Source organism: Chamaea fasciata, unplaced genomic scaffold (genome assembly GCF_029207755.1).
Source record: "Chamaea fasciata isolate MVZ Bird 193981 ecotype frontalis unplaced genomic scaffold, bChaFas1.0.hap1 SCAF_12, whole genome shotgun sequence".
NCBI lineage: Eukaryota > Metazoa > Chordata > Aves > Passeriformes > Sylviidae > Chamaea > Chamaea fasciata.
The window spans coordinates 1,049,170-1,071,465 of NW_027094097.1; the positions used below are offsets into that span (position 1 = coordinate 1,049,170).

Below are 22,296 nucleotides of genomic sequence, written 5' to 3' on the forward strand. Positions count from 1 at the left end.
CTGGATATTCAGCTGCTTTCAAACCCTTGTGTTTTCAAGGAAACTGAATGACCCTTCCATTATCACCCCCTTTTCCCGAGATGACCGGGGATACACTCCACTTCATATCGCTGCTATTTGTGGTGAGTGGCCTTGCTGTTCTTCACTAGTGTTTCCTGCTCCTTTGGCTTCTCTGTCTTTATGTCAGCCTGTTTTCCACCTTTGTGTTAACGTTGGAATTCTGCATTAAGTTGGATTTTGGCTTCTTGGCTGTTGAAACTTTGCTGTTTCTATCTGAGCACAGAGTGAAGTTGTCGTTTATTCTTTTAGCCTCAGTTTCTCATGGCTCAGCTATTCTTTGTTTGCTGACCGTTTACTTTTGCCGTAGTGATTACCACAGTGGTGCTTTCTTCTGCTGTGAAAAAAGTAAGAGTGTGTCCTCAGAAACCAGTCTTGTTTTAAAGGATTGGCAGATTGAGAGACAACTTTTCTCTTTCCTGCAGCAGGCTGTGCATTGTAGATCTGTATCACCTGTATTGTAATGTTCATTATGTAATTGATCTGCCTTTTGTTAGGAGCTGTATTGTTTTTTAGTGGATGGTTTTTTATTTATACTTTCATTTTTTGTTATTATATTGAACATAAATACTTTCTTTTGTTACTCCTGGGATATAAATATAACTTGCTTTTAGCCGGAGGTTCTTTTAGGGGGCTTTGACCTTGAATAATCTGCCACGAAAAGCCCCAAATACCAAGGCAGTGAATATGCAGTATATGGACACACAGTATGCAGAAATGCAGGATATCTTGCTTTATAGTCACTGTCTGAATCTGAAAACTAGCAGTGTTCCTGTGCAAAGTTTACCCCTCTCTTTGAATGCTTATTTTCCAAGGTCAAACTTCATTAGTGGATTTACTGGTAGCCAAAGGAGCCATTGTCAATGCTACAGATTACCACGGTTCAACTCCCCTTCACCTCGCCTGTCAGAAGGGATATCAAAATGTTACAGTAAGCACAACACCTCACCTAAATAATAAATACATGACTCTTGCTAAGCTCTTCTACTGTTACTGTCATTTAGATCTTCTGGGGAGCTTTCACCAGAGCTCTGTAAGCTGTCAGAATGGAGGATCTTTCATCACTGGAGTTTGCAAGATATTTTATTTTTTTCTTCTTCTGCAAGGTTTTCAGCCATTGGTAATAACCAGCTGGCAGCTCTGCGTTCCTGATGATTCAGCCACTTTGTTAACACAAATGTCCAATACATTATACAAATAGAGAGCATCTCTGCTCCTGCTTGAGACAGAACAACCATTGCAGTCGTTGGGCTGAGTTAAATGCTTCACGCTGTGTTTAGGATAGACTGTGTAATTATTGTCTACTTGAATGAAATATGTGTGATATTCTTCAATTAGCTTTGTTGAAATTAAGCTGTCTTCACTTGCATAGGCTCTTGGAATGTGAGGGAGATGATGTAGTGAATATATTGCAGTGTTTGCTGCAGTAGAGAATTCGGTTTTTTCAATTAAAATTCTGAATATGTAAGAAGAGACTTTTTGATTCTCAGGGTAGGGCACAAACAGTGCTGCAGTGCCAAGAGGGTGGTAACAGGAAGGCAGAACTAGTGTCTCATGAAATGCTTCATCATGCCAGAACCCTAAAGGAATCTGCAGGGCCAATAATTGTTTGTACATTAATTTTTTAGTTACTTAAATGTCTACTTTTGTTTTTCTTTTAAGCTGCTCTTACTGCACTACAAGGCAAGTACTGATGTTCAGGACAATAATGGAAATACTCCACTTCATTTAGCCTGCACTTATGGTCATGAGGATGTAAGTAATTGTTTTGTAACAAACCAAATGGGCATTCTAATGCAATGGAATTAAACTGATGCAAATTAGCACTAAACTTACATATTTTAAAAAGTAAATAAAAATATTTGAAGGCTAAATTGTTTAATGCTCTAAATGAGGACTTTATTTGGTAGTTCGTGGCAATTTTTAATGTGAGTTCACGTTAAAGATAGCAGTGCTTTGCAAATGGAGTGATTTAACTCTTTATTTAATGGCACTGAACCACTTAAGCTGCTCTTTAGGTAATGGGTTACATGAGCAGCAATAAAAACAAACCTTTTAGGATTGTGCCTGTTGTCTGAACTGAGACACAACACTATAATTTATTGATAGCTTTCCTCTTCTTCCCAGTGTGTCAAGGCTTTGGTGTACTATGATGTGCATTCCTGCAGGCTGGATATTGGCAATGAGAAGGGAGACACTCCTCTGCACATTGCTGCTCGCTGGGGCTATCAAGGGATCATTGAAGTGCTCTTGCAAAATGGGGCAAACCCAGAAATCCAGAACCGGATGAAAGAGACTTCTCTACAGTGTGCATTAAACTCCAAGGTATTCCTCTTTACCTTGCAGCCTGAGTTCTTTCTGATGCAACACCACAGAGGTGTAGGTGTTCTCTGCTAATATGGTTTCCGATTAAAGAGAAAAGGTGTGCTTCACTCTGAGGAAGAAAGGTCCCATTTTACCTCCAGCGGTGGGAATACACTCTGTGGGATAGAACATGAACTTGTCAACGGATGCTTTTAATCGGCCTAGTCATAATCTGTTACTAATCATTAGGTTGACAGCTATTTTATGTTTCTGTCAGTAGATTCCTCTATAAGTGGAGTCACACTGGTTCTCTTTAATATTTTTCTGCAGATACTGTCGTTGATGGAATTAAACTACCTAACGTTTGAAAGAGGACAGAGTGCTTCTGAGGTAGCAGCCCGTGGCTAAACTGTTCCTTGCCTGTGCTTAACCTCCTTAATTTGATATTTAACCTTTGCTCGTTGGTTGGTTGTTTGATTAATTTTTATATGTGTTTTTTTTTTCCCAACTGTAAGTCACCACTTAGGTCTCCTCAGCACTCAACAGAAACTTTCAGCAGAGGATCATCTGTCTCAAGCCTGTCATCAGCATCAACTGATATAAGGCAAGAAGAAGCAAAGAACAGTTACAAAGAGGTAAGACTGAGGTTTAGGTTTTGACAGTAAGAAAAGTGAAGGGAGCTAAAAGAGTGATAATTTGCCACAGTGTTTTTAGCTGCTTCTTCAGGAGTAGCCTTCTGTCTGGTCTGGGAAATGATAACTGCTGTCCTCAGGGGCTTGTCATCTCAGCCCCTGAGCACCTGTTTTTGTGTGGTTTCAACTGCTCCGTTGGTTATTTCTGGGAAAAATTGACACCATCTCTTAAGTAGTTGTTCATATTTATTGAAGTCAAGTGTGTAATTTGAGAATTTGTTGAGGTGTACCCCAGTACAGAGGCCGTCAGTGCCCCGAGGACCTGGCTGTCCCATCCGGGAGTTAAGTGCCACTGTTAGCTTACAAAATCCGTCAGGGAAAAGAGACTGGTACAGGCATGCTGGCAAACAGCAAACTGGAATGTTAAGACATGCTTTCAAAATAGGCATGGGGATCAATTTTGTAACTACTGGAGAGGTCCAGACTCTGTTTTAAATATCTTGCATGTACGTGTTTGCTGATTTTCCTCTGTCCACACCAGAGCACCCCTCTGAATTTTTTTCTGTGGGATCTCAGATCCAGACTTTGTTACCCCTTCCCAAGGCTGTCATACTCATTCTGATGCTTCTTTTTATTTTTCCTAGTCTGCCTATTCATTTTGCTCCTAAACTGACCTCCTAAGTATGTTTGTTTCTCCCAGTATCACCTCTACATTCAAACTCTTCCTTTTCCTGCTATTAAAAGATTCTTCTCTTGCCAGAAGCTTCCTTTTTCTAAAAATACTGAAGAAACACAAAGATGCAAATTTTGACTGGACAATGTGAATCCACACTTGAGGTGCTCTGTGAGGGGCTCGGTGCAGGGCTGTACCTCCCTGTTTGGACAGAGTCAACCACTCTAAATAAGTTCTCCCCATCAATTGAGGATTTCTTTTTCTCTGAAGGAACAAATTTATCACACCCAAGTGCTAAGACTGTAGTTCAAACCAGGGAAAAAGATTACAAACTGCTTACACCTGAGGTCCTTGGGGTTAATGACCTTCTCTATAATCCAGCTTTAGTTCATTTCTGTTTGCCAAGTTTCACCTGAGCTCCCTGCTCAAAGAGGCAAGAGCCTGATGCTGAGAGAGCTCCATGAAGGAAATACCACTGGAAGTAATGGGAAACTGATATGCTCAATTTTCACCTTGGATTAAGGGGATCCAGTCAGACCTTTATTAATCAATACTGAATTAAAGTCTTAAAGGAGCCAGTCATAGTGGCTTGTTTATTATGTTGTAGAAAAGAGAGAGTGAAAGAGCCAAGATTGTAAATTTGGGACTTGCTCTGTTGGAATAAAATCTCCATGCACAGTTTCTCTTCAGCAGCTGAAAAACTGGCCGTGCAGGTGAATCGTAGTAGATTTGTTCCTTCTATTTTTACATTTAAAGGAAGGTTCTGTTCCATGGAAGAGTGAGAAAACGAGCTGGAAAGATGGGGAAATGCATGCAGCAGACATTTTGCCCTAAGTATTCTTAATTAATTATCTATAAGCTGCATAACAAATGTTGTACCACTGCTGGGGCCTGAGGCAGCTTTTAGTACTTTAAGAAAAGTTGTTATTTTTGGAAAGGAATTATCAGAGCTTGTGGGTCAGTGCTATTACTGTTTATGCATCTTGTATGCATAAGATGACTCCTGAAAAATCCTTAAGACCTTTACATTCTCCAGCGACATTATTCTGTATGATTAGGGGAAGTTTAGGGGAGGCACAGACCTCCCTAGTGCGTCCACTCCATTTTAGCTGTGTACGTGGAGAGATTGGGATTCAGCTCACCCAGCTTCTGGAAGACAGTTGTCTTCACTTCAGACATCTAGTTCCCCTCCTCAGTGGAGGGAAATCAACTCCAGAGTGGAATTAATCTCAGACATGCTTAGTTTGACCTGAGTTGTACTCAGGTGTTATTCGTTGACTGCAGTTTAAGTGCCTGGCTGACATTTACACAGCTGACTTTTAGACATTCAAAGTTAAGAAAAAATCAGAGTCATAGATTCTCTTTGGAGTGACCAATGCATGACTTCAAGGACCTTCATCCTGTATTAGAAATGCAGTAATAAAACCAAACTTAGCAATATTCCTAAGAAGAGATAAAAATGGAGAGATTTAATCTGGCCTCTGATCTTTCAGCTGTTTGTGTCCTGTTCTTCATCTAAAACGCTGAAGAAAGAGATCAGAGCAATAGAACGCAAACTTCCGTCTCATTGTTCCTTGTTTGCCTTGCCAAGCACCACTGTCACCCTCAGCCAGGTGGTAATTTCTGTATGAAGACTGAAATGTGCCCGAAGCTGTCACTCTGTGGCATCTTCAGCTTGCAGGGTGTTCCTGACTATTGAAACTAGTGTGCTTGCACAGCAGCATCTTGGGTGCCTCTGGCACAGTGCTGGAACAATTTGCTGCAATGCTGAAACAGTCCTAATGCACACCTTGGATATTTAAATCTTTCCAGATTTTAAGAAAACAACCTTCACACTAATTTCACTTTGGATTTGTTAATGTTTGGGGTTTAGCTCAGGGTTAAAGCAGTGCCCTGCAGATGTAAAGGTAACAACTGGAAAGCATCTTTTCTATGTGAACTGTTGTTTCTCAACTAGCACAATGAAACCTGCCCATCCTTTGTGTTCCTGGCAGCATAGAGTAGCTCAGCAAGAGTCCAGACAGTATTAGTGTATGTTAGGGTGGGAATTTGCCTTGAGCGGGGATTTTTAACGTTGGGGTCACACAGAAATGCACAGGGCAGCTGCTGCTGGAGCAGCATTGTAATATAAATATCATCTTACATGGCTTTGTTCATGGGTGGGCCACATAACCTCAATTTAGATAAGCACTGCTAAACTAAGCAAGTCAGAGATCATCAAATGGCCACAGGCCTTGTACAGGTTTTCTGTTTCATAAAAGAAGAAGGTTTTTCCTTTAAAACTTCATCAATAAATCTGAAGTGGGGCAGCATTAATCCTCCTGCATGAGCTTAGGAGGTTAGCAAAGGACACACAGGATTTTCTGTGTTCTGCTTAATACCAATACTAACTAAGCAAATAAATAATTTTCTTCATACATAGGTGGAAAAACTCCTGCGAGCAGTTGCTGATGGAGATCTGGAAATGGTGAGTGTTCATGTGGCTGTTGAATATTATTGAATTCCATTTTATCTCATTCAGACTGAGGAAGCTACTTGTAAATAGGATCAAGTGGAGAATGCTTTGGGTAATAATCTCATGTAAAGAGGAAATCGAGGTGACAGTAGTCAGCACAGAGACACTATTCAAGGGGCACACAACGACATGTAGTTTGGATCTCACTTCACACAGACAGATGATGGCTGTAATAATACCAGTTTCAGAGGTGATGTTCTGTAATTTGTGGTACCACCTGTCTTGACTATTTTTTCTTTATTATTGCCTTTATTCCTTAAAAAATAAGATGCTTCCGATGTCATTCTACTGAAAAATTGAAGATGACATAGGAATCTTTAGGGGTTTTGCTTTTGGAAACGTGTATAAGGCTGTAGATTTCTTGATTTTCTTGTAGTTCACGGAACAAAACCATAAAGCTGTGTGAGAATGCAGGTTTGCTCTGCTGGGTGCATGTTCTGAAAAACCTGTTTGGGTTTGGTTTTGTAGCAGGAGTCACAAATGCCAATGAAGCCTCATAGAGTTATCAGAAAACAGAAAACCCATGTTACAAAATACCTGCCCTGTTACTACTGTTTCTCTTATGTGTTATTCCACTGAGATGATAGAAATAATTTATCAGCTGATAGAGCAAAGAACTGTTTAGTTGTTGAGTATGTATCATTATCCTGGGTTACAATGTGACTTAATAGAAGTCATTATTTCCAAGCCAGCCCTGATGTCATTTCAAGAAGCAGTAGCATGTACAGTGGTGATATTTGCCATCTTCCTGGCCAGTATGTGCATGTATGACAGTTACCTTTTCACCCACTCTGTGAAAATCTAAACTTCATCAAGAAAATTAAATAGAGTGCTCTAACTTGCTGGAAAACGAGTATCTAGCACTGCTCAATAGAGCCCAGCAATGAAAAGCAAATAGAAATCCAGTCTGTGCATTCAGTCACAGAATCACACCATCTTTTGTGGCTTTACTTTCCTCATTACTGGAGTTCATGTGAAGCTGTTCGTAGAAGGAGAATCATCCAGCTGGATGACAAAGGTTACAGGTAGCATATCTATTCAAAAACCACGGGTATTTAAAAACTCTGACCTTGTTCTGACAGCCTGAGGTCTGTCTCCATAGGAACAGCCACAGCAACCAAGTCATTAGGGCTGCTGTAGATTTTTGCTGTGACAGCCAGCTGAGCTTTGCAAGAGGCATTAACAAAGTGGAAGAAACTGGAAGATTAAAAAAAAAAAAACCCAAAGATTGTGATGTGGTTGGTGTTATCTCAGCGTAGCTACTGGATTTGGTGTCCTCCTTGTACCCAGCCCATCCAGGGGAAAGGATATGTGCAAATCTACCACAGGAAAAAAGCAAATCACTTGTCTTAAATAAGTGCTGTGGAGCAGCTGAAAGGTTGGGGTGAGGGTGCAGAGACCCAGAGTGCTCAGCTGAGTATTCCAAAGTAACCCAGCGGTGTAAAGAACCTTCCAGGTGACAAGTTACCTGGCACACCTGGATAATCTCCTCAGGTGGTTCAGTGTGTGTCTGCTTGAAAGTACAGTTAATATTTTGACACAAAATACCTTTAAACCGAGAAGAACAACTCCTGCAGTGTAATTATAAAGAGATGGGCACAGTGTGTTCAGGTTTTTGGAGCACACTGGTATCAATGTGCTGGGAGCTGTGCACTGGAGAATGAGAGCAGCAGCATTGGGCTGTCACAGGGGGAGGAGGAGGTTGATTGTGAGAGTCTTGGTGAGTCTGCAGGGAAAGGGGGAAGTGAAGTGACAGTTCTGCTTATTTTAGACATGTACAAACGTAGCAAGTAGTGAAGCTTTGCTGAGCTGGCCTTCCAGAAACAGGTAGGCTTGAGAGAAGATTTCCTTTACTCCAGAGAACAACATGGAATTTGCAGGGAAAGCAATATTCTGTGAAAAACATCCCTTTTCACGCTCAAAAATGTTATCATTCAGAATCAGCTATAGAGCCCTTCCTGCCTGTCCGAGGATTTGTTGTAGCTGCGTGTGTTTAAGTGGATAGGACATGGATGTGTTGCTTTCCCAGAGCTCAGTGGTGAGGAGCAGAACTTGTGACAAGTGTGAGAGTAAACAGAGTGGGAGGGATGTCTCAGAAATCCCCACTCCCCTGGACTAGCAGCTGTAAAGCTCTTGGCTTGGTCCATTCGTAATGGAGACTTAATACAGTCATTGCTGATTCTAAAATGTCTTTAGTGAAATGTAGATTAATGAATTTCAAGATAAAAATGTTCTACTTAAACGGCTTAGTTTTTGTTGCTGTTGAATGAAATGTAATGTAAAATTTACAAGCCCTGAGCATCACTGTTTGCAGGTTACACATGAATGCCCTGAGCCCTAAGACTTCACTGAAGGGCCTCTCTCTCAAAGATGAGGCATTGTGCATTGAGGAAAAAGGGAAACTGTCCAACTCCTGAGAAGTGACAGACCTAAAGAAAGTCAGTGCCCCTGCAAAGTTTTGGGTATCAGTTAAATGTTGTCATCCTTGTCATTCCTTATGCTCTTTAAAGCCAAAGATGAAACAAAATTCCCATTGATATGAGCTGGCACAAATCATCTGAGCTAAAAGGATTTGGAGTGTTTGAGAGTGGGTGAACACTGAAGCTGTGATTAGGCAGCAGGAAGTCATTTATAATTCACTTCGCTGCTGTACTTGGAGAACTTCCTAGCTGCTTTGTCAACAATAACCCTTGATTCTTTAATTTGGCCTGTGGGCAGCTGATGGCAGGGGGTAGCTGTGTGCTCTCCCTGAGATACTCACAAGTGTATGTTTGTCAAATCTGGCTTGTCTACATGCAGCTCTGGTAGGACATGGAACTTCTGGACTCTATAAAGAAGGACTTGCTTTTTATGCCAGGTCCGTTATCTCTTGGAATGGATGGAAGAGGACTTGGAGGATGAGGAGGACACAGCCAGTACATCAAAACCAGAATTCTGCCATCCATTATGCCAGTGCTCAAAATGTGGGCCAGCACAAAAGGTTGGATTATTCATTCTGTTGAAAGAATAATTTATATTCTTGAAATGTAAGTTTTAGCTCCAGGGAAATAGCATTCATATTGCCCAGCACCTCTGTCTCTCTGTTTAAAAAACAATTAACTAAATACTGATTTTCACACTTCATCTGATGGTTCTTTTTTTAACTGAACTGTTGAAAATTTTGGACACAGGAACAGTGTTCGTGGACTTGCTCAGTGTTTAAAGGATTGAGAAAGCTTCACAAGTTTTTTTTTTAGGATATGTGGAGTGCTGTCAGGAAGATTTGGGCAACTTTGAACAACCATTCTTTTCTGAAGAGAGCCTCTGGTTCTCTTTAGTTTACACTGCTACTGGCACATCATATCTGCTTACCTGTTAGTAATCAGTTCAGCAAGGAATACCTGCTAATCCCAGAATCCGTGTAATGCTGATAAAGGCTTTTTTTTAATTGCATGGCATCTTTTCTACAAAGCATATCTAAAGCCTCTTCAGAGATTAGATATAATTACCAAGACTTCCTTTTCAGTTGCAAAGATTTCCTTCCCCCTAATTTACCACACTCTGTAGCACAGAACGAGGCTTTACAATACCCTCCTTTTATGGTTTGTTTTATTTTTGGTTTGTTGTTTTGGTTGTGTTCTTGGTTTGTTGGTGGCGTTGTTGTTTTAAATAAGGAACAATCCCAGCTTTTTGGAAATAGAACTTCCATAACTTGCCTTCCAGGAGGTGTCTGAAGGTGTACATGACTGGATAAGTCATTGCCAAATAAACCTAAGTGCAAATTTTCAGTTTATTGCCTTCTTTGGCGTTAACACCACTGTGAGGTGGCTCACCTAAATTCCCCGCTGTCACCCCACGGTTATTTTGTGCAGGTTTAGAGCGTGCTGTTCTTAAATGCTTCACATTCACGCCGTGCTTTGTTCTCTGCTGGGGTGTCCCTGTGCCCTCAGGACAGAGTTCAGTGCTAAAGATGCCAGAGCTCCCGTCCACGAAGCTCGTTTCATTGCTGACAGGGAGGGGAATGGCATCTGCCGTGGAATTTATTTCTCTCCTGAACAAGAGAAGGAGGAGAAGAGAAGAGGAAGAGCTTGTTCATTAATCCTAACGCCTGTGTTAGGCCGGCGCAGGTGGAAAGCACAGAGTGAAAGGTCGTGCCCCGCTGTGCATGTCAGGCAGGCCCAGTTTGCAGGAGGAGTGAGAGAGGACGTCGTGCACTGCTGGGCAAACTGCCCTCCACGTGCTCTCCTTCCCCTGGCTCCCCAGGGGACTCTCCTGCCCGGCCCCTCTTGCTTCCAGATGAATTCAATTCATTTTAGTTTGTATCCTTATCACCCCAAGCTTCATGTGGCATAACGAGGTGTTTATTGTCTGTCTCAGCATAAATATCTGTTTAAATGAAAGTAACTCATTAACAGTGCCTCATACCCAGTATGACCATCGTAACAGCTGCATAAAAAATTTCAGTTTCACTTACGTCTCAACCTGTGCTGCTTTAGCCTCTATTTAACATCATGAGCACTTCGCCTGGAATTCCTCCCCATGAAGTTACCGTGTTGGCAGAAAAAGAGATACCGATAAAAGTAACTGTCTGTTGAAAAAATACCGCCGAGCTGCTCTGCCTCACCGACTTTTTCTGAAGGCCTCAAGCGAGGCGCTGGCAGAACTCCTGTAACGCCCATCTGCCCGTTCTGCGTTCGGCGGGCGTTTGGCCGCGTCGCGAATTGCAGCACGGTTGTTTTTACGCGCTTTAACCGTGCCTTTTCCCCCCGCAGGAGCTGTGCAGGGCGAGCGCCAGCGGGCTGGCGGTCAACGCGTCCGACGCGGAGGGCCTGACGCCGCTGCACGTGGCTGCGCTGCACGGGCACGGCCAGCTGGCGGCGCTGCTGCTGCGGCACGGCGCCAGCGCCGGCGCCAGGAACGCGCAGCTGGCGGCGCCGCTGCACCTGGCCTGCCAGCGGGGACACCCACAGGTAACGCGGGCAGCGGCCGCAGCCGCGCCGGGAAATGCGGCCGCACACAGCCGCGGGCTGACGTCCAGAAGGGGGACACAGGAGTCCTTTCGCCTTATTCAAATAAAGTTTCCCCTGGGGTCTCACAGCCTCCTGTTTATCCCAGTTTCCCGGCCGCATTTCCCTCTCTCTTTCCCCTTTGGCTGAGGTACTTGAGAGTCACAGACTTCCCGGAGTGCCCGATACCTAAAATTCCCCTCAGTGTGTAACCCCCCCTCTTAATTTCTAGTTCTCAGGGAATTTATGGGTTTTCCGTTGTTTCTTTCATCTTTCAATATGCAATTTCATTTCTCAGCAAACCTACAGTTTGTTTTAAAGGCAAATATCTTCTTTTCCATTCATCAATCAGTGGAATCCTTCCCATTGCTTCTTTTATCTCTCTGTGCTAAGTTTTATCTACCAGCAAACCCATGTTGGTTTGTAGAGACAAGTCTGTCATTCCTCTCACCGGGAACAGAGGAAAGGAGTTTGGCGGTTCTGGTTCTTGTTTTCGGTGTCTAAAATCTCCCGAATGAAAGGGGAACTTGGAGCTGAAATCGTTTCAGTAGACGCCTTTTCTTGAAAACTTATCTAAATTCTGGTTTAATGCAAGTGGCGCGAAACCTTCTGTTGCACTTCTAATGCTTTAAACATCCCTTGTGCAGCTGAAGCTTCTGTGTGCATTCCTTCTTCAGGTTGTGTTTGTGTCCTGGTACCTTCAGTAGGCACAGTATTAGTTACTGTAGTTTCAACTCCTTTAATTAGATCGTGAGCCCAGCGGAGCTTTGAGGCAGCGGATAACTTGTCCCTCACGTCAAGTCAGGGAAGCAAAAGCAGCGAAGGGGAAGCATGAGCCCATGGACGGAGGGTGTCAGTACAGGAGGGAGAGTAAACGAGACGGGGAAAATAACAAACATGAACCAGCAGGGACACACAGGCAAATGGAAAGATTCAGAAAAGCAGAAAATTTGGGTTTTAAAAATAAAGGGATGAAGACTGCAGGAGGGAAAAAAAAAAAAAAAAGAGAATTTTGAAAATGATGGGAAGACAAAGCACTAGGGAAGCAAGAAAAACCAACTCAGTTGTAGGTGAATTCATGTGATAGTTGTAGATTAGTTCGTGGGGTAATTACAGTATAAAGAACTCCTTCCAAGTGTTGTGATGGGTTTGGAAAGTGGTGCTGCTGCTGTGGTGGTTGCGTTTTGATGTTTGGTTAAGTTACTGGTCATATTTGTTTTTCACACACCTCGAGTTATATTTTCTGGCCTTTCTTGTAGTTGCTTAATTTTTTTTTTTTCTTTTTAAGTGGGTGTTAAAGTCTGAAAATTAGACTCATACTCAGTAACTCAATACTTGTATTCAGTAAGAGTAAAGCTGTCACTTCTTTCAATAGGTGGTGAAGTGTCTGATGGATTACAATGCTAAGCAAAACAAAAAGGATATATATGGAAATACTCCCTTAATTTATGCATGCTCGAATGGTCACTATGAGACTGCTGCCCTGTTGTTGCAGGTAAGATCACTGAAGACAGAGTGTTCTGCTATTTCTCATTCGATATCTGTGTTTACCGAGTACTCAGGATCAGGATTTTTAGTTATGTATTTCTCTGTCAAAAATACTTGGGGAAAGAAAGAAGAGTTTTTGTTAAAGTTATTCCTTTCAGTCCCATCCCTTCACAGATTTTAATTAGATAATTATTTCCTTGCTGTTGTACAGGTGGCTGTTTATATGGAGCTTCTGTGTGGCAGGTGGCAGGTTTTCCTGCCTGGGATTCTATTACTTAGGGTTGGGGGTTTCTTAAGAATCTCTTCAGCTTGGAATATGTAATAGATATATGTCGAAATAAAGATGCTTGACTCAGTTAGCAGGCAGCAGAAATCAGAAGGTTTATTTACAATTCATTCAGCCCTTTTAAAACATGAAGAAGACACGTTATTGTTCAATAGGGCCGACACTCTCCCGTTGGCTCAGTAACACAAACAGCAAAACAACACCCGTCGTCCTGGGAGAGGAATATTGTTTACACAAGGCTGTTTGGGGAAAAAAAGAAAACTGCCGAAAAGTTTCCCTTGGGAGGAGCTAGCATTTCTCAGGCTCAGAAAGTAGCGGTCCCCGGGGCCTCGCAGACGCAGAACGGGCTGAGGCCGTGGCTGCGCGGCGGGGCGCTAGCGCGGCCGGGGCCGTTCAGGCTAACCGTGTTTTCCCTCTGCCGGCAGCGCGGAGCCGCGGTGAACGCGTCCAACGCCCAGGGCAGCACGGCGCTGCACGAGGCCGCGGCGGGCGGCAGCGAGGCGCTGGTGGAGCTGCTGCTGCGGCACGGCGCCCTGCGGCACCTGCGGAACCGGCGCGGCTGCAGCCCCGCCGAGTGCGCCCAGGCCGTGAGTGCGGGCCGCGGCGGCCTCGCCTGCCGCCGGGGACACGGGGACAGCGCCGGGGGCGGCCCGGCGGGGACACGGGGGACAGCGCCGGGGGCTGCCCTGCGGGGACACGGGGACAGCAATGAGGGCGGCCCGGCGGGGACACGGGGGACAGCAATGAGGGCGGCCCGGCGGGGACACGGGGACAGCAATGAGGGCGGCCCGGCGGGGACACGGGGACAGCGCCGGGGGCTGCCCGGCGGGGACACGGGGACAGCAATGAGGGCGGCCCGGCGGGGACACGGGGACAGCAATGAGGGCGGCCCGGCGGGGACACGGGGACAGCGCCGGGGGCGGCCCGGCGGGGACACGGGGACAGCAATGAGGGCTGCCCGGCGGGGACACGGGGACAGCGCCGGGGGGCGTCAGCACTTGGGGGTGTCAGCACTGGGGGTGTCAGCACTGGGGGGTGTCAGCACTGGGGGGGTCAGCACTTGGGGGGTGTCAGCACTGGAGGGGTCGGCACTGGAGGGGTCGGCACTGGGGGGGTCGGCACTGGGGTGTCAGCACTGGGGGGGTCGGCACTGGGGGGGTCGGCACTGGGGGGGGTCAGCACTGGGGGTGTCGGCACTGGGGGGTGTCGGCACTGGGGGGTGTCGGCACTGGGGGGTGTCGGCACTGGGGGTGTCGGCACTGGGGGGTGTCGGCACTGGGGGGTGTCGGCACTGGGGGGGTCGGCACTGGGGGTGTCGGCACTGGGGGGTCGGCACTGGGGTGTCAGCACTGGGGGGTGTCGGCACTGGGGGGTGTCAGCACTGGAGGGGTCGGCACTGGGGGTGTCGGCACTGGGGGGTGTCGGCACTGGGGGGTGTCGGCACTGGGGGGTGTCGGCACTGGGGGTGTCGGCACTGGGGGGTGTCGGCACTGGGGGGTGTCGGCACTGGGGGGGTCGGCACTGGGGGTGTCGGCACTGGGGGGTGTCGGCACTGGGGGGTCGGCACTGGGGTGTCAGCACTGGGGGGTGTCAGCACTGGAGGGGTCGGCACTGGGGGTGTCGGCACTGGGGGGTGTCGGCACTGGGGGGTGTCGGCACTGGGGGGTGTCGGCACTGGGGGTGTCGGCACTGGGGGGTGTCGGCACTGGGGGGTGTCGGCACTGGGGGGTGTCGGCACTGGGGGGTGTCGGCACTGGGGGTGTCGGCACTGGGGGGTGTCGGCACTGGGGGGTGTCGGCACTGGAGGGGTCGGCACTGGGGGTGTCGGCACTGGGGGTGTCGGCGCTGGGGGGGTCGGCACTGGGGGGGTCGGCACTGGGGGGTGTCGGCACTGGGGGGTGTCGGCACTGGGGTGTCAGCACTGGGGGGTGTCGGCACTGGGGGGTGTCAGCACTGGGGGTGTCGGCACTGGGGGGGTCGGCACTGGGGGGTGTCGGCACTGGGGGGTGTCGGCACTGGGGGGGGTCAGCACTGGGGGGGTCGGCACTGGGGGGTGTCGGCACTGGGGGGTGTCGGCACTGGGGGGGGTCAGCACTGGGGGGGTCGGCACTGGGGGGTGTCGGCACTGGGGGGTGTCGGCACTGGGGGGGGTCAGCACTGGGGGGGTCGGCACTGGGGGGGTCGGCACTGGGGGGTGTCGGCACTGGGGGGGTCGGCACTGGGGGGTGTCGGCACTGGGGGGTCGGCACTGGGGGTGTCGGCACTGGGGGGGTCGGCACTGGGGGGTGTCGGCACTGGGGGGTCGGCACTGGGGGGTCGGCACTGGGGGGGTCGGCACTGGGGGGGGTCGGCACTGGGGGGGTCGGCACTGGGGTGTCAGCACTGGGGGGTGTCAGCACTGGGGGGGTCGGCACTGGGGGTGTCGGCACTGGGGGGGTCGGCACTGGGGGGTGTCGGCACTGGGGGGGTCGGCACTGGGGGTGTCGGCACTGGGGGTGTCGGCACTGGGGGGGTCGGCACTGGGGGGTCGGCACTGGGGGGTCAGCACTGGGGGTGTCGGCACTGGGGGTGTCGGCACTGGGGTGTCGGCACTGGGGGGGGTCAGCACTGGGGGGGTCGGCACTGGGGTGTCGGCACTGGGGGGGGTCGGCACTGGGGGGGTCGGCACTGGGGGGGTCGGCACTGGGGGGTGTCGGCACTGGGGGGGGTCGGCACTGGGGGGGGTCAGCACTGGGGGGGTCGGCACTGGGGGGGTCGGCACTGGGGGTGTCAGCACTGGGGGTGTCAGCACTGGGGGGGTCAGCACTGGGGGTGCAATGGCTGAGCTGCAGCCAGCAGGGACACGGGGTGTAAACACTGAGATACCTGTTCCGTGCACAGCCTACGGATGATCCCGCCAGCCTGTGAACCCGGTTGTGTTTCTAGAATAAGTTATCCCAGGATAAAAAGGATGAGTCTAGGAAGAGTGAAAGCGCAGGCCTAAATAAAATTAACATTAAAATCCCTGTAATGGCAGAGAGAGTAGAAGCGATGTTGGGTGCAGGCAAATTAACACCTTGCACTAATCAGTTGCACTGGCAGCAACGTTCCTTGTCCCACCCACCATCTTCTGCCCTTCAAGCCTTTTGATTCCTTTTATCTTGCAATAAATAACTGACCTCCCCCTTTATTATTAGCAATAACATTACATGTAATATTAAATTGCACAGAATTATTTCAGTCTTTGAAGGATTTGACACATGGCCCCTGTCTTAATGTGCTTAAATGGCCTCTGAGATGTAGCTTAATGACCACAAAACTCTGTCCTGAATCAATTTTTGTATGTATGTTACCATTTAAACTGAAATTGGCTTAACCATAAGTAATACAGCTTACAGTAAGGTCAGGACTCCATCACTGCATTACAGTGTAACTTGTACTCTGATTTTGTCTCTACTCAGAATGACACGATTTCAAGTTTGTTACCTAGTGACTTATTTAATGTGTGTTGCATTGATTCATGGAAGCATTAATTAATACACTCTGCACATACTAAAATACTAAAATGTACTTTTTTTTTTTTCTTTAATAATGTTGAAAATGGAAACTGTTAAAATCAAGAATTCAAACATCATGAAGTTGCTGGAAGCAGCACCAAGCAGCACCGCATCAGCAGAGGGAGAGAAGGAGACTGAGCAGCACGTTACTGTCAAGATAAGGAAAAAAGGTACCTGTGAGATTTCCACTGGTATGAATAAAAAGGGATTTAGGAATTCATGGATGACTGTATCAAAGATTTGATGTAATTGCTTTACATATAGTAATAGAACAGTCAATTATTTTGCACATTTATGATAGGAAACACCTAAACACCTAAAATACTGTAATTAAATGCAGCAGACTTTGTATTGTACTCATGACCTTGCTTCAAACTTACTTTTCACCTGCTTTGGGACATATGTGTGAATTTTACCTACAAAAACATTTAAAGATAAAAACACACCACATTTGAGATGATACAATTAACCATATAAGAGCTGTGCATTTCAGTGCAAAGCAGACCAGATTTAAATGACTGTTGGGTGTCATTTCTATTGCCCTAAAACAGGTCAGGGAGTAACTCTTCACTGGTTACTGTCTCTCAGGTGCTGGGACAGAAATGAGAGCTACAGGGGTGACTGTGAACCTTCCAGCACAGTTTGCAGAGGACTTTGAGCAAGTGGCAGGAGGTGGTGCAGTGACAGCACAGCTGGGCTGCAGCAGGGCCCAGGTGCTTTGGGAAGGAAGACTTACCGTCCTTTGGATACCTTTTATCTTGCACTGCTAACTCTGACCTCCCCTTTTTTGATAGCAATAGCATTATATGTTATAGTCAATGATGCCAAATTATTTCACTCCTTAAAGGATTTGACACGTGGCCCTTCTCTTAATGTGCCTAAGCAGCCTCTGAGATGGAGCTTAAGGACCACAGATTTTCCCTCCTCTCCTCTCCTCTCACCCCCAGCTTCTGATCTGCCTTATCCACTGCTCCCTGATGCCTCAGAAGTTTTTCTGGTGAATTTTCAAGTTCACTCCCCTGGGCATGTAAGAAAAGCTGCTCCCCCCGAGCTGGACAGCTCAACAAGGGGCCTGATGCCACCAGGACTGTAGAAAGAAAACAGGGAGGCTGCAAAGCAGCAATCAGGGAAGATGAGGAGCAGGAGTGCCTATTTCAGCATCCTTGAGTTTTCAAACTCTTGCCTCCTTCTCTTGGAGAGATTGTGAATGTCTGGTTAATAGAAAACCACAATTGATCACAGCATGCTGATACCTAAATTTGAGAATAGTTCTTTCAAATATTATGAATAGTTCTGAAGGAGCAATAGAAGAGATGAGTAAGTAATACTAAAGAAGAGGTGGTTTAGCATCTGTGTGTTAATTCAGGTTGGTAAAAACTGGAATTCAGGGCCTCGAAGTCCAGAATTAGTGTCACTTCGGAAGCTTGGCCGGTTGTACTAATCTGAGGAAGAATGTTTACTTCTGCAGCTTAAAAGTTTTTAAATTTCCCAAAGATAAATCACCAGTCTAATTCAAGTTAGCCCTGTTACAGTTTTTTGTTATATTTAAAATCAGAACTGTGTTTATTTGATTCCTAAGTGAGACTCAGTTGTAATTTTAGCCGCCTGTTCTTTTAAACCCCCAGTGCATCCTAAGCCCTGTGAGGAAGCCGATGATCCCATAAGCAGACAACTTCAACTGGTCCAATCAATTAACAGATTTAACAAGTAAGCAGAGAAGCTTGCTCAGCGTGTGTTTGTTGTTTCCCATAAGCAAAGGAGAAGTGCAGCTGCTAATAAAGCCCCAGAGTGGGTCAGGGGTGGTTACACATGACATGGTGGTGTGACGGGGTGTTAATCCTGCAGGGCTGGCACGGTCACAGCCCCAGGCAGATGTTCTGGGCATGACAAACTCACTGGGGTGCTGAGGGAGCGCTTGAAAATGTTTCTAAAATTGGAATTGTACCAATACTTGGTGTGCCATCAATTAAGCCTTTCAGAGCCAGACTGCTCAAAAATACTGCAGTGGTGTTCACTCATTGGTTGGGTTTTGCTCATTATCTTTTTAAGCCTTAATGTAAATTCCGTAGTAAAATACAGGGAATACGAGTAGGCTGCAGTTCTGGGAAGGTGTTGTCAGGGAGCTGCCTGTCTCTGGTGAGGCCGTTCCGCCCTGTGGAGCTTCTGAGAGGGAGGCTTTTATGAAAGGCTTATGTGAAGACATTTAATTTCTTTGATCTTCTTCAGAGAAAAACACTTACGGAGAACAATAACAAGAGACAAAAGTGTCCCTAATTTTGACTATCACTTACTGCACCAGGTAAGTGGAAATACTTTCTCAGATTATTCTTTTATTACACCAAATATGTTTGCTCTGCTATTACTCTGGATACATGGAAAGAAGGTTTACCTAGTGGTGGTGGTGGTTGAATCACAGAAGTTCTGTTTGCCGAATCGCTCATTTCATCATTGTTGAAACTTCAGTGGTGCTTCTGTGGCGCCTCTTAAACACTTCAGTCTTACTTTTAAACCTCTTAACCTCTTACTGCAGGCTTCATCTCTCTCTTGTTTTCTCTGTCCTGTCCAGCAAAACCTACAACTGAAAAACTCTGCAGCTTCTTGGAGCTGTAGCTTACTTTGGCAAGAGACATTTTTCAGTAGATTGAAATCAGGGTTTGCATTAAGGGTGCTTGTAAGAGGAGACTGTTTGCAAGGGTGACAGCAAACTGCGCGTTGCACTGTCAGCCATGATACAGTCGTGTGCAATAGATTCACCTCTGCTTGGGGCTTTGACTCTCCTTGCATCTTCTGCTGAGCCATTTCAGAACACTAAATCAAGAGAAAAATGACCTGTCCAAAAAAACCCCGTTTTTACCACGTTAGTCCAGCAGCTGCCCATCATTAGACTGACACTGCCTTGGAAATGCAAACTCTGCTGCTCATGTCCTTCTGAAAAATGGGATACTCTTCCTTTTCCTACAGCCCATAGAAGACCTGAATACTTGCCAAAAGCCTTGAGAACACTAAATTAATTCTATAAAGCTGCAATATTTTATTAATTCTTTCTAAATGATAATACTCCACTACTTAACTTGGGATTTAGATTTATAACTGTGGATCACTGAAGGCAGTATGTCATTTCAGTGCCCAGGTGTCAGAAAACTCATTTGTGACCCTGATACAGAGCACTCCAGCCCTGTTCTGTGGTTGTGAGTTCACACAGCTGTGGCTGAACTAATTCATGAGTCCACACAGCTCTGAATTGTTAGTGGATTTAAACGTGCATAACCTCTGCCTGCAGCTTTTTCCAAGATTGTTGACACGACTTCAGTAAAATAAGCTACTTTCTCCTTTAGTTCTTGTCTTAGAAGATCTGTCATTGGCATGCTTGGATTCTCTTCATTTCTCCTGGTTATTTTAACATTTGCAGAGTGGCCAGTAATCCAGGACAGCCACCCACTCTGTACAGGAGAAACAGGAGCAGGTGTGGAAGATAGGAACAGTTGGAAGGACCAAAAAGAGGCACTAAGGGGGTGGGAGGGTGGTGGTCTCCTCCCTGCCAGGTGACCCCTGGAGGCAGGGAATGCTGCCTTTGCCTTCAGCAGTACCTGGGTGACCCTGTCTGTTACTACTTACACTTTTCTTAACAGTGCAAGAAATGGCTGGTCATCTCAAGTGCCCTGAGACTTGCATTACAAAAGGTGTTTAGAAGAGTTGGGATGATGTTGGGATAGTGAGGTGAAAGTAAGTTTTGGAACGTCTGTTTTCAGGTCTGGCACTGATGTGCGTGTAGCCTGGGGCAGGTTGGCCTCTGGTTTTCTCATATGCAGCCCAAATATATAACTATTCTCTTACAAAATGTGCTATTTTAAATCTTGGCTGTTGCCATGAAATTCGTGTGATAGTAATGTTCAAGAAACAATGTATTCATTTTCCTTCTTAATGAAGAAAGTAGATAATGCTTTTAACGTAGCATTCCTCTCTCCTCACAGATGGCTATTAAAAGCTTTGATAAAAGCAAATTGAAATCTGTTGGAATGCTGGAGCAGAGCACAGGTCAGGTGACTGCCCCGGGGTGCAGCGGTGAGTTTGTGGAAGATGATGATGACACGGCAGCCCCTGACAGGAGCAGGTTAATGCAGCGCAGACACACGGTCAGTGTGGCACTGCCAGCAGAGCAGGGCAGTGACAGTGACAGTGACAGTGGCCCAGCCAGCCCTGCAGAGCCTGGGCTGCCCCAGGCACAGCACTGCCATGGCTCAGCTGCACATCACTGACAGGGAACACACGGATTGGAAGCCCGAGGAAGCTGGTGGTGTGGGTTTCAGTAGCTCTCCCTTCAGGGTGTGTCAGATGTGGGAGGCATCGCACCCCCCAGTTCAGAGCAGGCACAGCTCCTGCAGCACAGCTGCAATGTTCTGACTCCTCTTCACGGTGACCACACAGCCAGACCATTCCTGATCTCACCAACAGGGACATGACGAGATGAAGACAGCAAAATTGCTTTCCTGTTCTATTCAGCACTTATTAAAAAGGTCTATGTAACAGTAAACCAAATCAAATCCTGGATTGTATTTTTCAGCCACCCACTTTGTTTTAAAAGTCTTTGAATAATTTTTGCATTTTCAGTTTTTATCACTACATTCAGAATATAAATATATTTATATATATATATATAAAAAAAGATATATTGGATAACAAGGTATTTATTGCCAGAGGTAATTGAAATGTCTCTATTTTTATTGTAATGTTACAAACCATTATAGTATATATTTCTGTATATTTCCGTAGCTGGGCAAACAGTAGTCCCTAACATCTGCATTATTAATGTGAAGGGATGTAATCCTTGCTAATCTCTCAGCAATGCTCCCCTGTACTGGAGCTGCAAGATCGAGTTCTTACAGAGGAGCCAGGATACTGGGGAAAAGTGGAGAGCCCTGGACGAGGCCAAACTTTGGACTTGCTGCTCACAGCCTAATCAAAAAGCAGAAGCGAGCACAAGGTGCAAGGGCACACAAAATTAAGTTGCTTTTCCCCTCCTCTAAAGCAAATAACGCAAAAATGCACAAGTATTCGTGATTCTGAACCTGGGCAACATCCACAGACAAAACTGCTTGGGAGGCTGCTCTGAAAAAGGTGCAATTCCCCTTATGAAAGGTACTTCTCCCATCAGTGAGCACTGGCTGCAAGAGCCCAATCCTGCCCCGGTCCCAGGGGTGATCACTGAAGAATTAAAGCTCACAGGGAACTACCGAGTGGCTGCTTAGATCTGAAGTGCGTTTTCTACTGTTCGGTTATGGGAGGAGAAGGTGTAAATAGCACAAGCCAGGTTTTGCAGTGCAGTATTTTTTTATTCTTGGCTCATCACATCCAGCTTGCATTTTATTTCATGAACTGTTTGTATAGATAATTCTCTTTCTTTTAACTGTGGTATTGGTAAACTACCTGGCAAAATACAAAGCTGGAAGATAGAGTGGAGAGTTTTTCAGCTAACTTTTTAATCTAAGAGGTAAAATGTCAATGACATTTGGATTTGAGGGTAATGTGTTTATTTTTCTAATAATTTATGAGTTCATCTGATTTTCTGACGTGCCTTGGATTTGTGCCAAATGATGGAAAGAAAAAACTAGTAAAAGAACTCTGGAAAAAGCTGTTTTCTGTGAGTGCTTCTGTCCAAGCATGGAGTCTATTACAGGTTACCTTGCTTGCTTTTGTAGGCATTTGAAGACTTCACCTTGTGTTTACTCTTGGACTTCTCTTCCTCCTACATTTACAGGTAACTTCATTAGGTTCTGTGTTTTTAGATTTATGCACAGAGGTGTACAAAACAGAACTGTTAGT

General features: G+C 46.1%; 1 protein-coding gene across 5 annotated transcripts in view; it reads left to right on the plus strand.

Annotated features, from left to right (window-relative positions):
- Positions 1-22,186, plus strand: part of ANKRD27 (ankyrin repeat domain 27) — a 57,129-nt gene extending 34,943 nt beyond the window's left edge. For 3 of the 5 annotated variants that reach the window (XM_066194967.1, XM_066194965.1, XM_066194966.1), the window contains exons 15-29: positions 40-122; positions 873-988; positions 1,720-1,812; positions 2,185-2,382; positions 2,692-2,751; positions 2,877-2,996; positions 6,089-6,133; positions 9,039-9,161; positions 10,933-11,130; positions 12,542-12,661; positions 13,366-13,527; positions 16,541-16,646; positions 18,102-18,183; positions 18,703-18,775; positions 20,448-22,186. In XM_066194967.1, coding sequence (XP_066051064.1) covers positions 40-122; positions 873-988; positions 1,720-1,812; positions 2,185-2,382; positions 2,692-2,751; positions 2,877-2,996; positions 6,089-6,133; positions 9,039-9,161; positions 10,933-11,130; positions 12,542-12,661; positions 13,366-13,527; positions 16,541-16,646; positions 18,102-18,183; positions 18,703-18,775; positions 20,448-20,732 — 1,864 coding nt within the window. In that variant the 3' untranslated portion in view covers positions 20,733-22,186. The remainder of the gene's footprint in view (positions 1-39; positions 123-872; positions 989-1,719; positions 1,813-2,184; positions 2,383-2,691; positions 2,752-2,876; positions 2,997-6,088; positions 6,134-9,038; positions 9,162-10,932; positions 11,131-12,541; positions 12,662-13,365; positions 13,528-16,540; positions 16,647-18,101; positions 18,184-18,702; positions 18,776-20,447) is intronic. The other 2 variants (XM_066194968.1, XM_066194969.1) reach the window with 2 other exon arrangements.
- Positions 22,187-22,296: the final 110 nt, after the last annotated feature.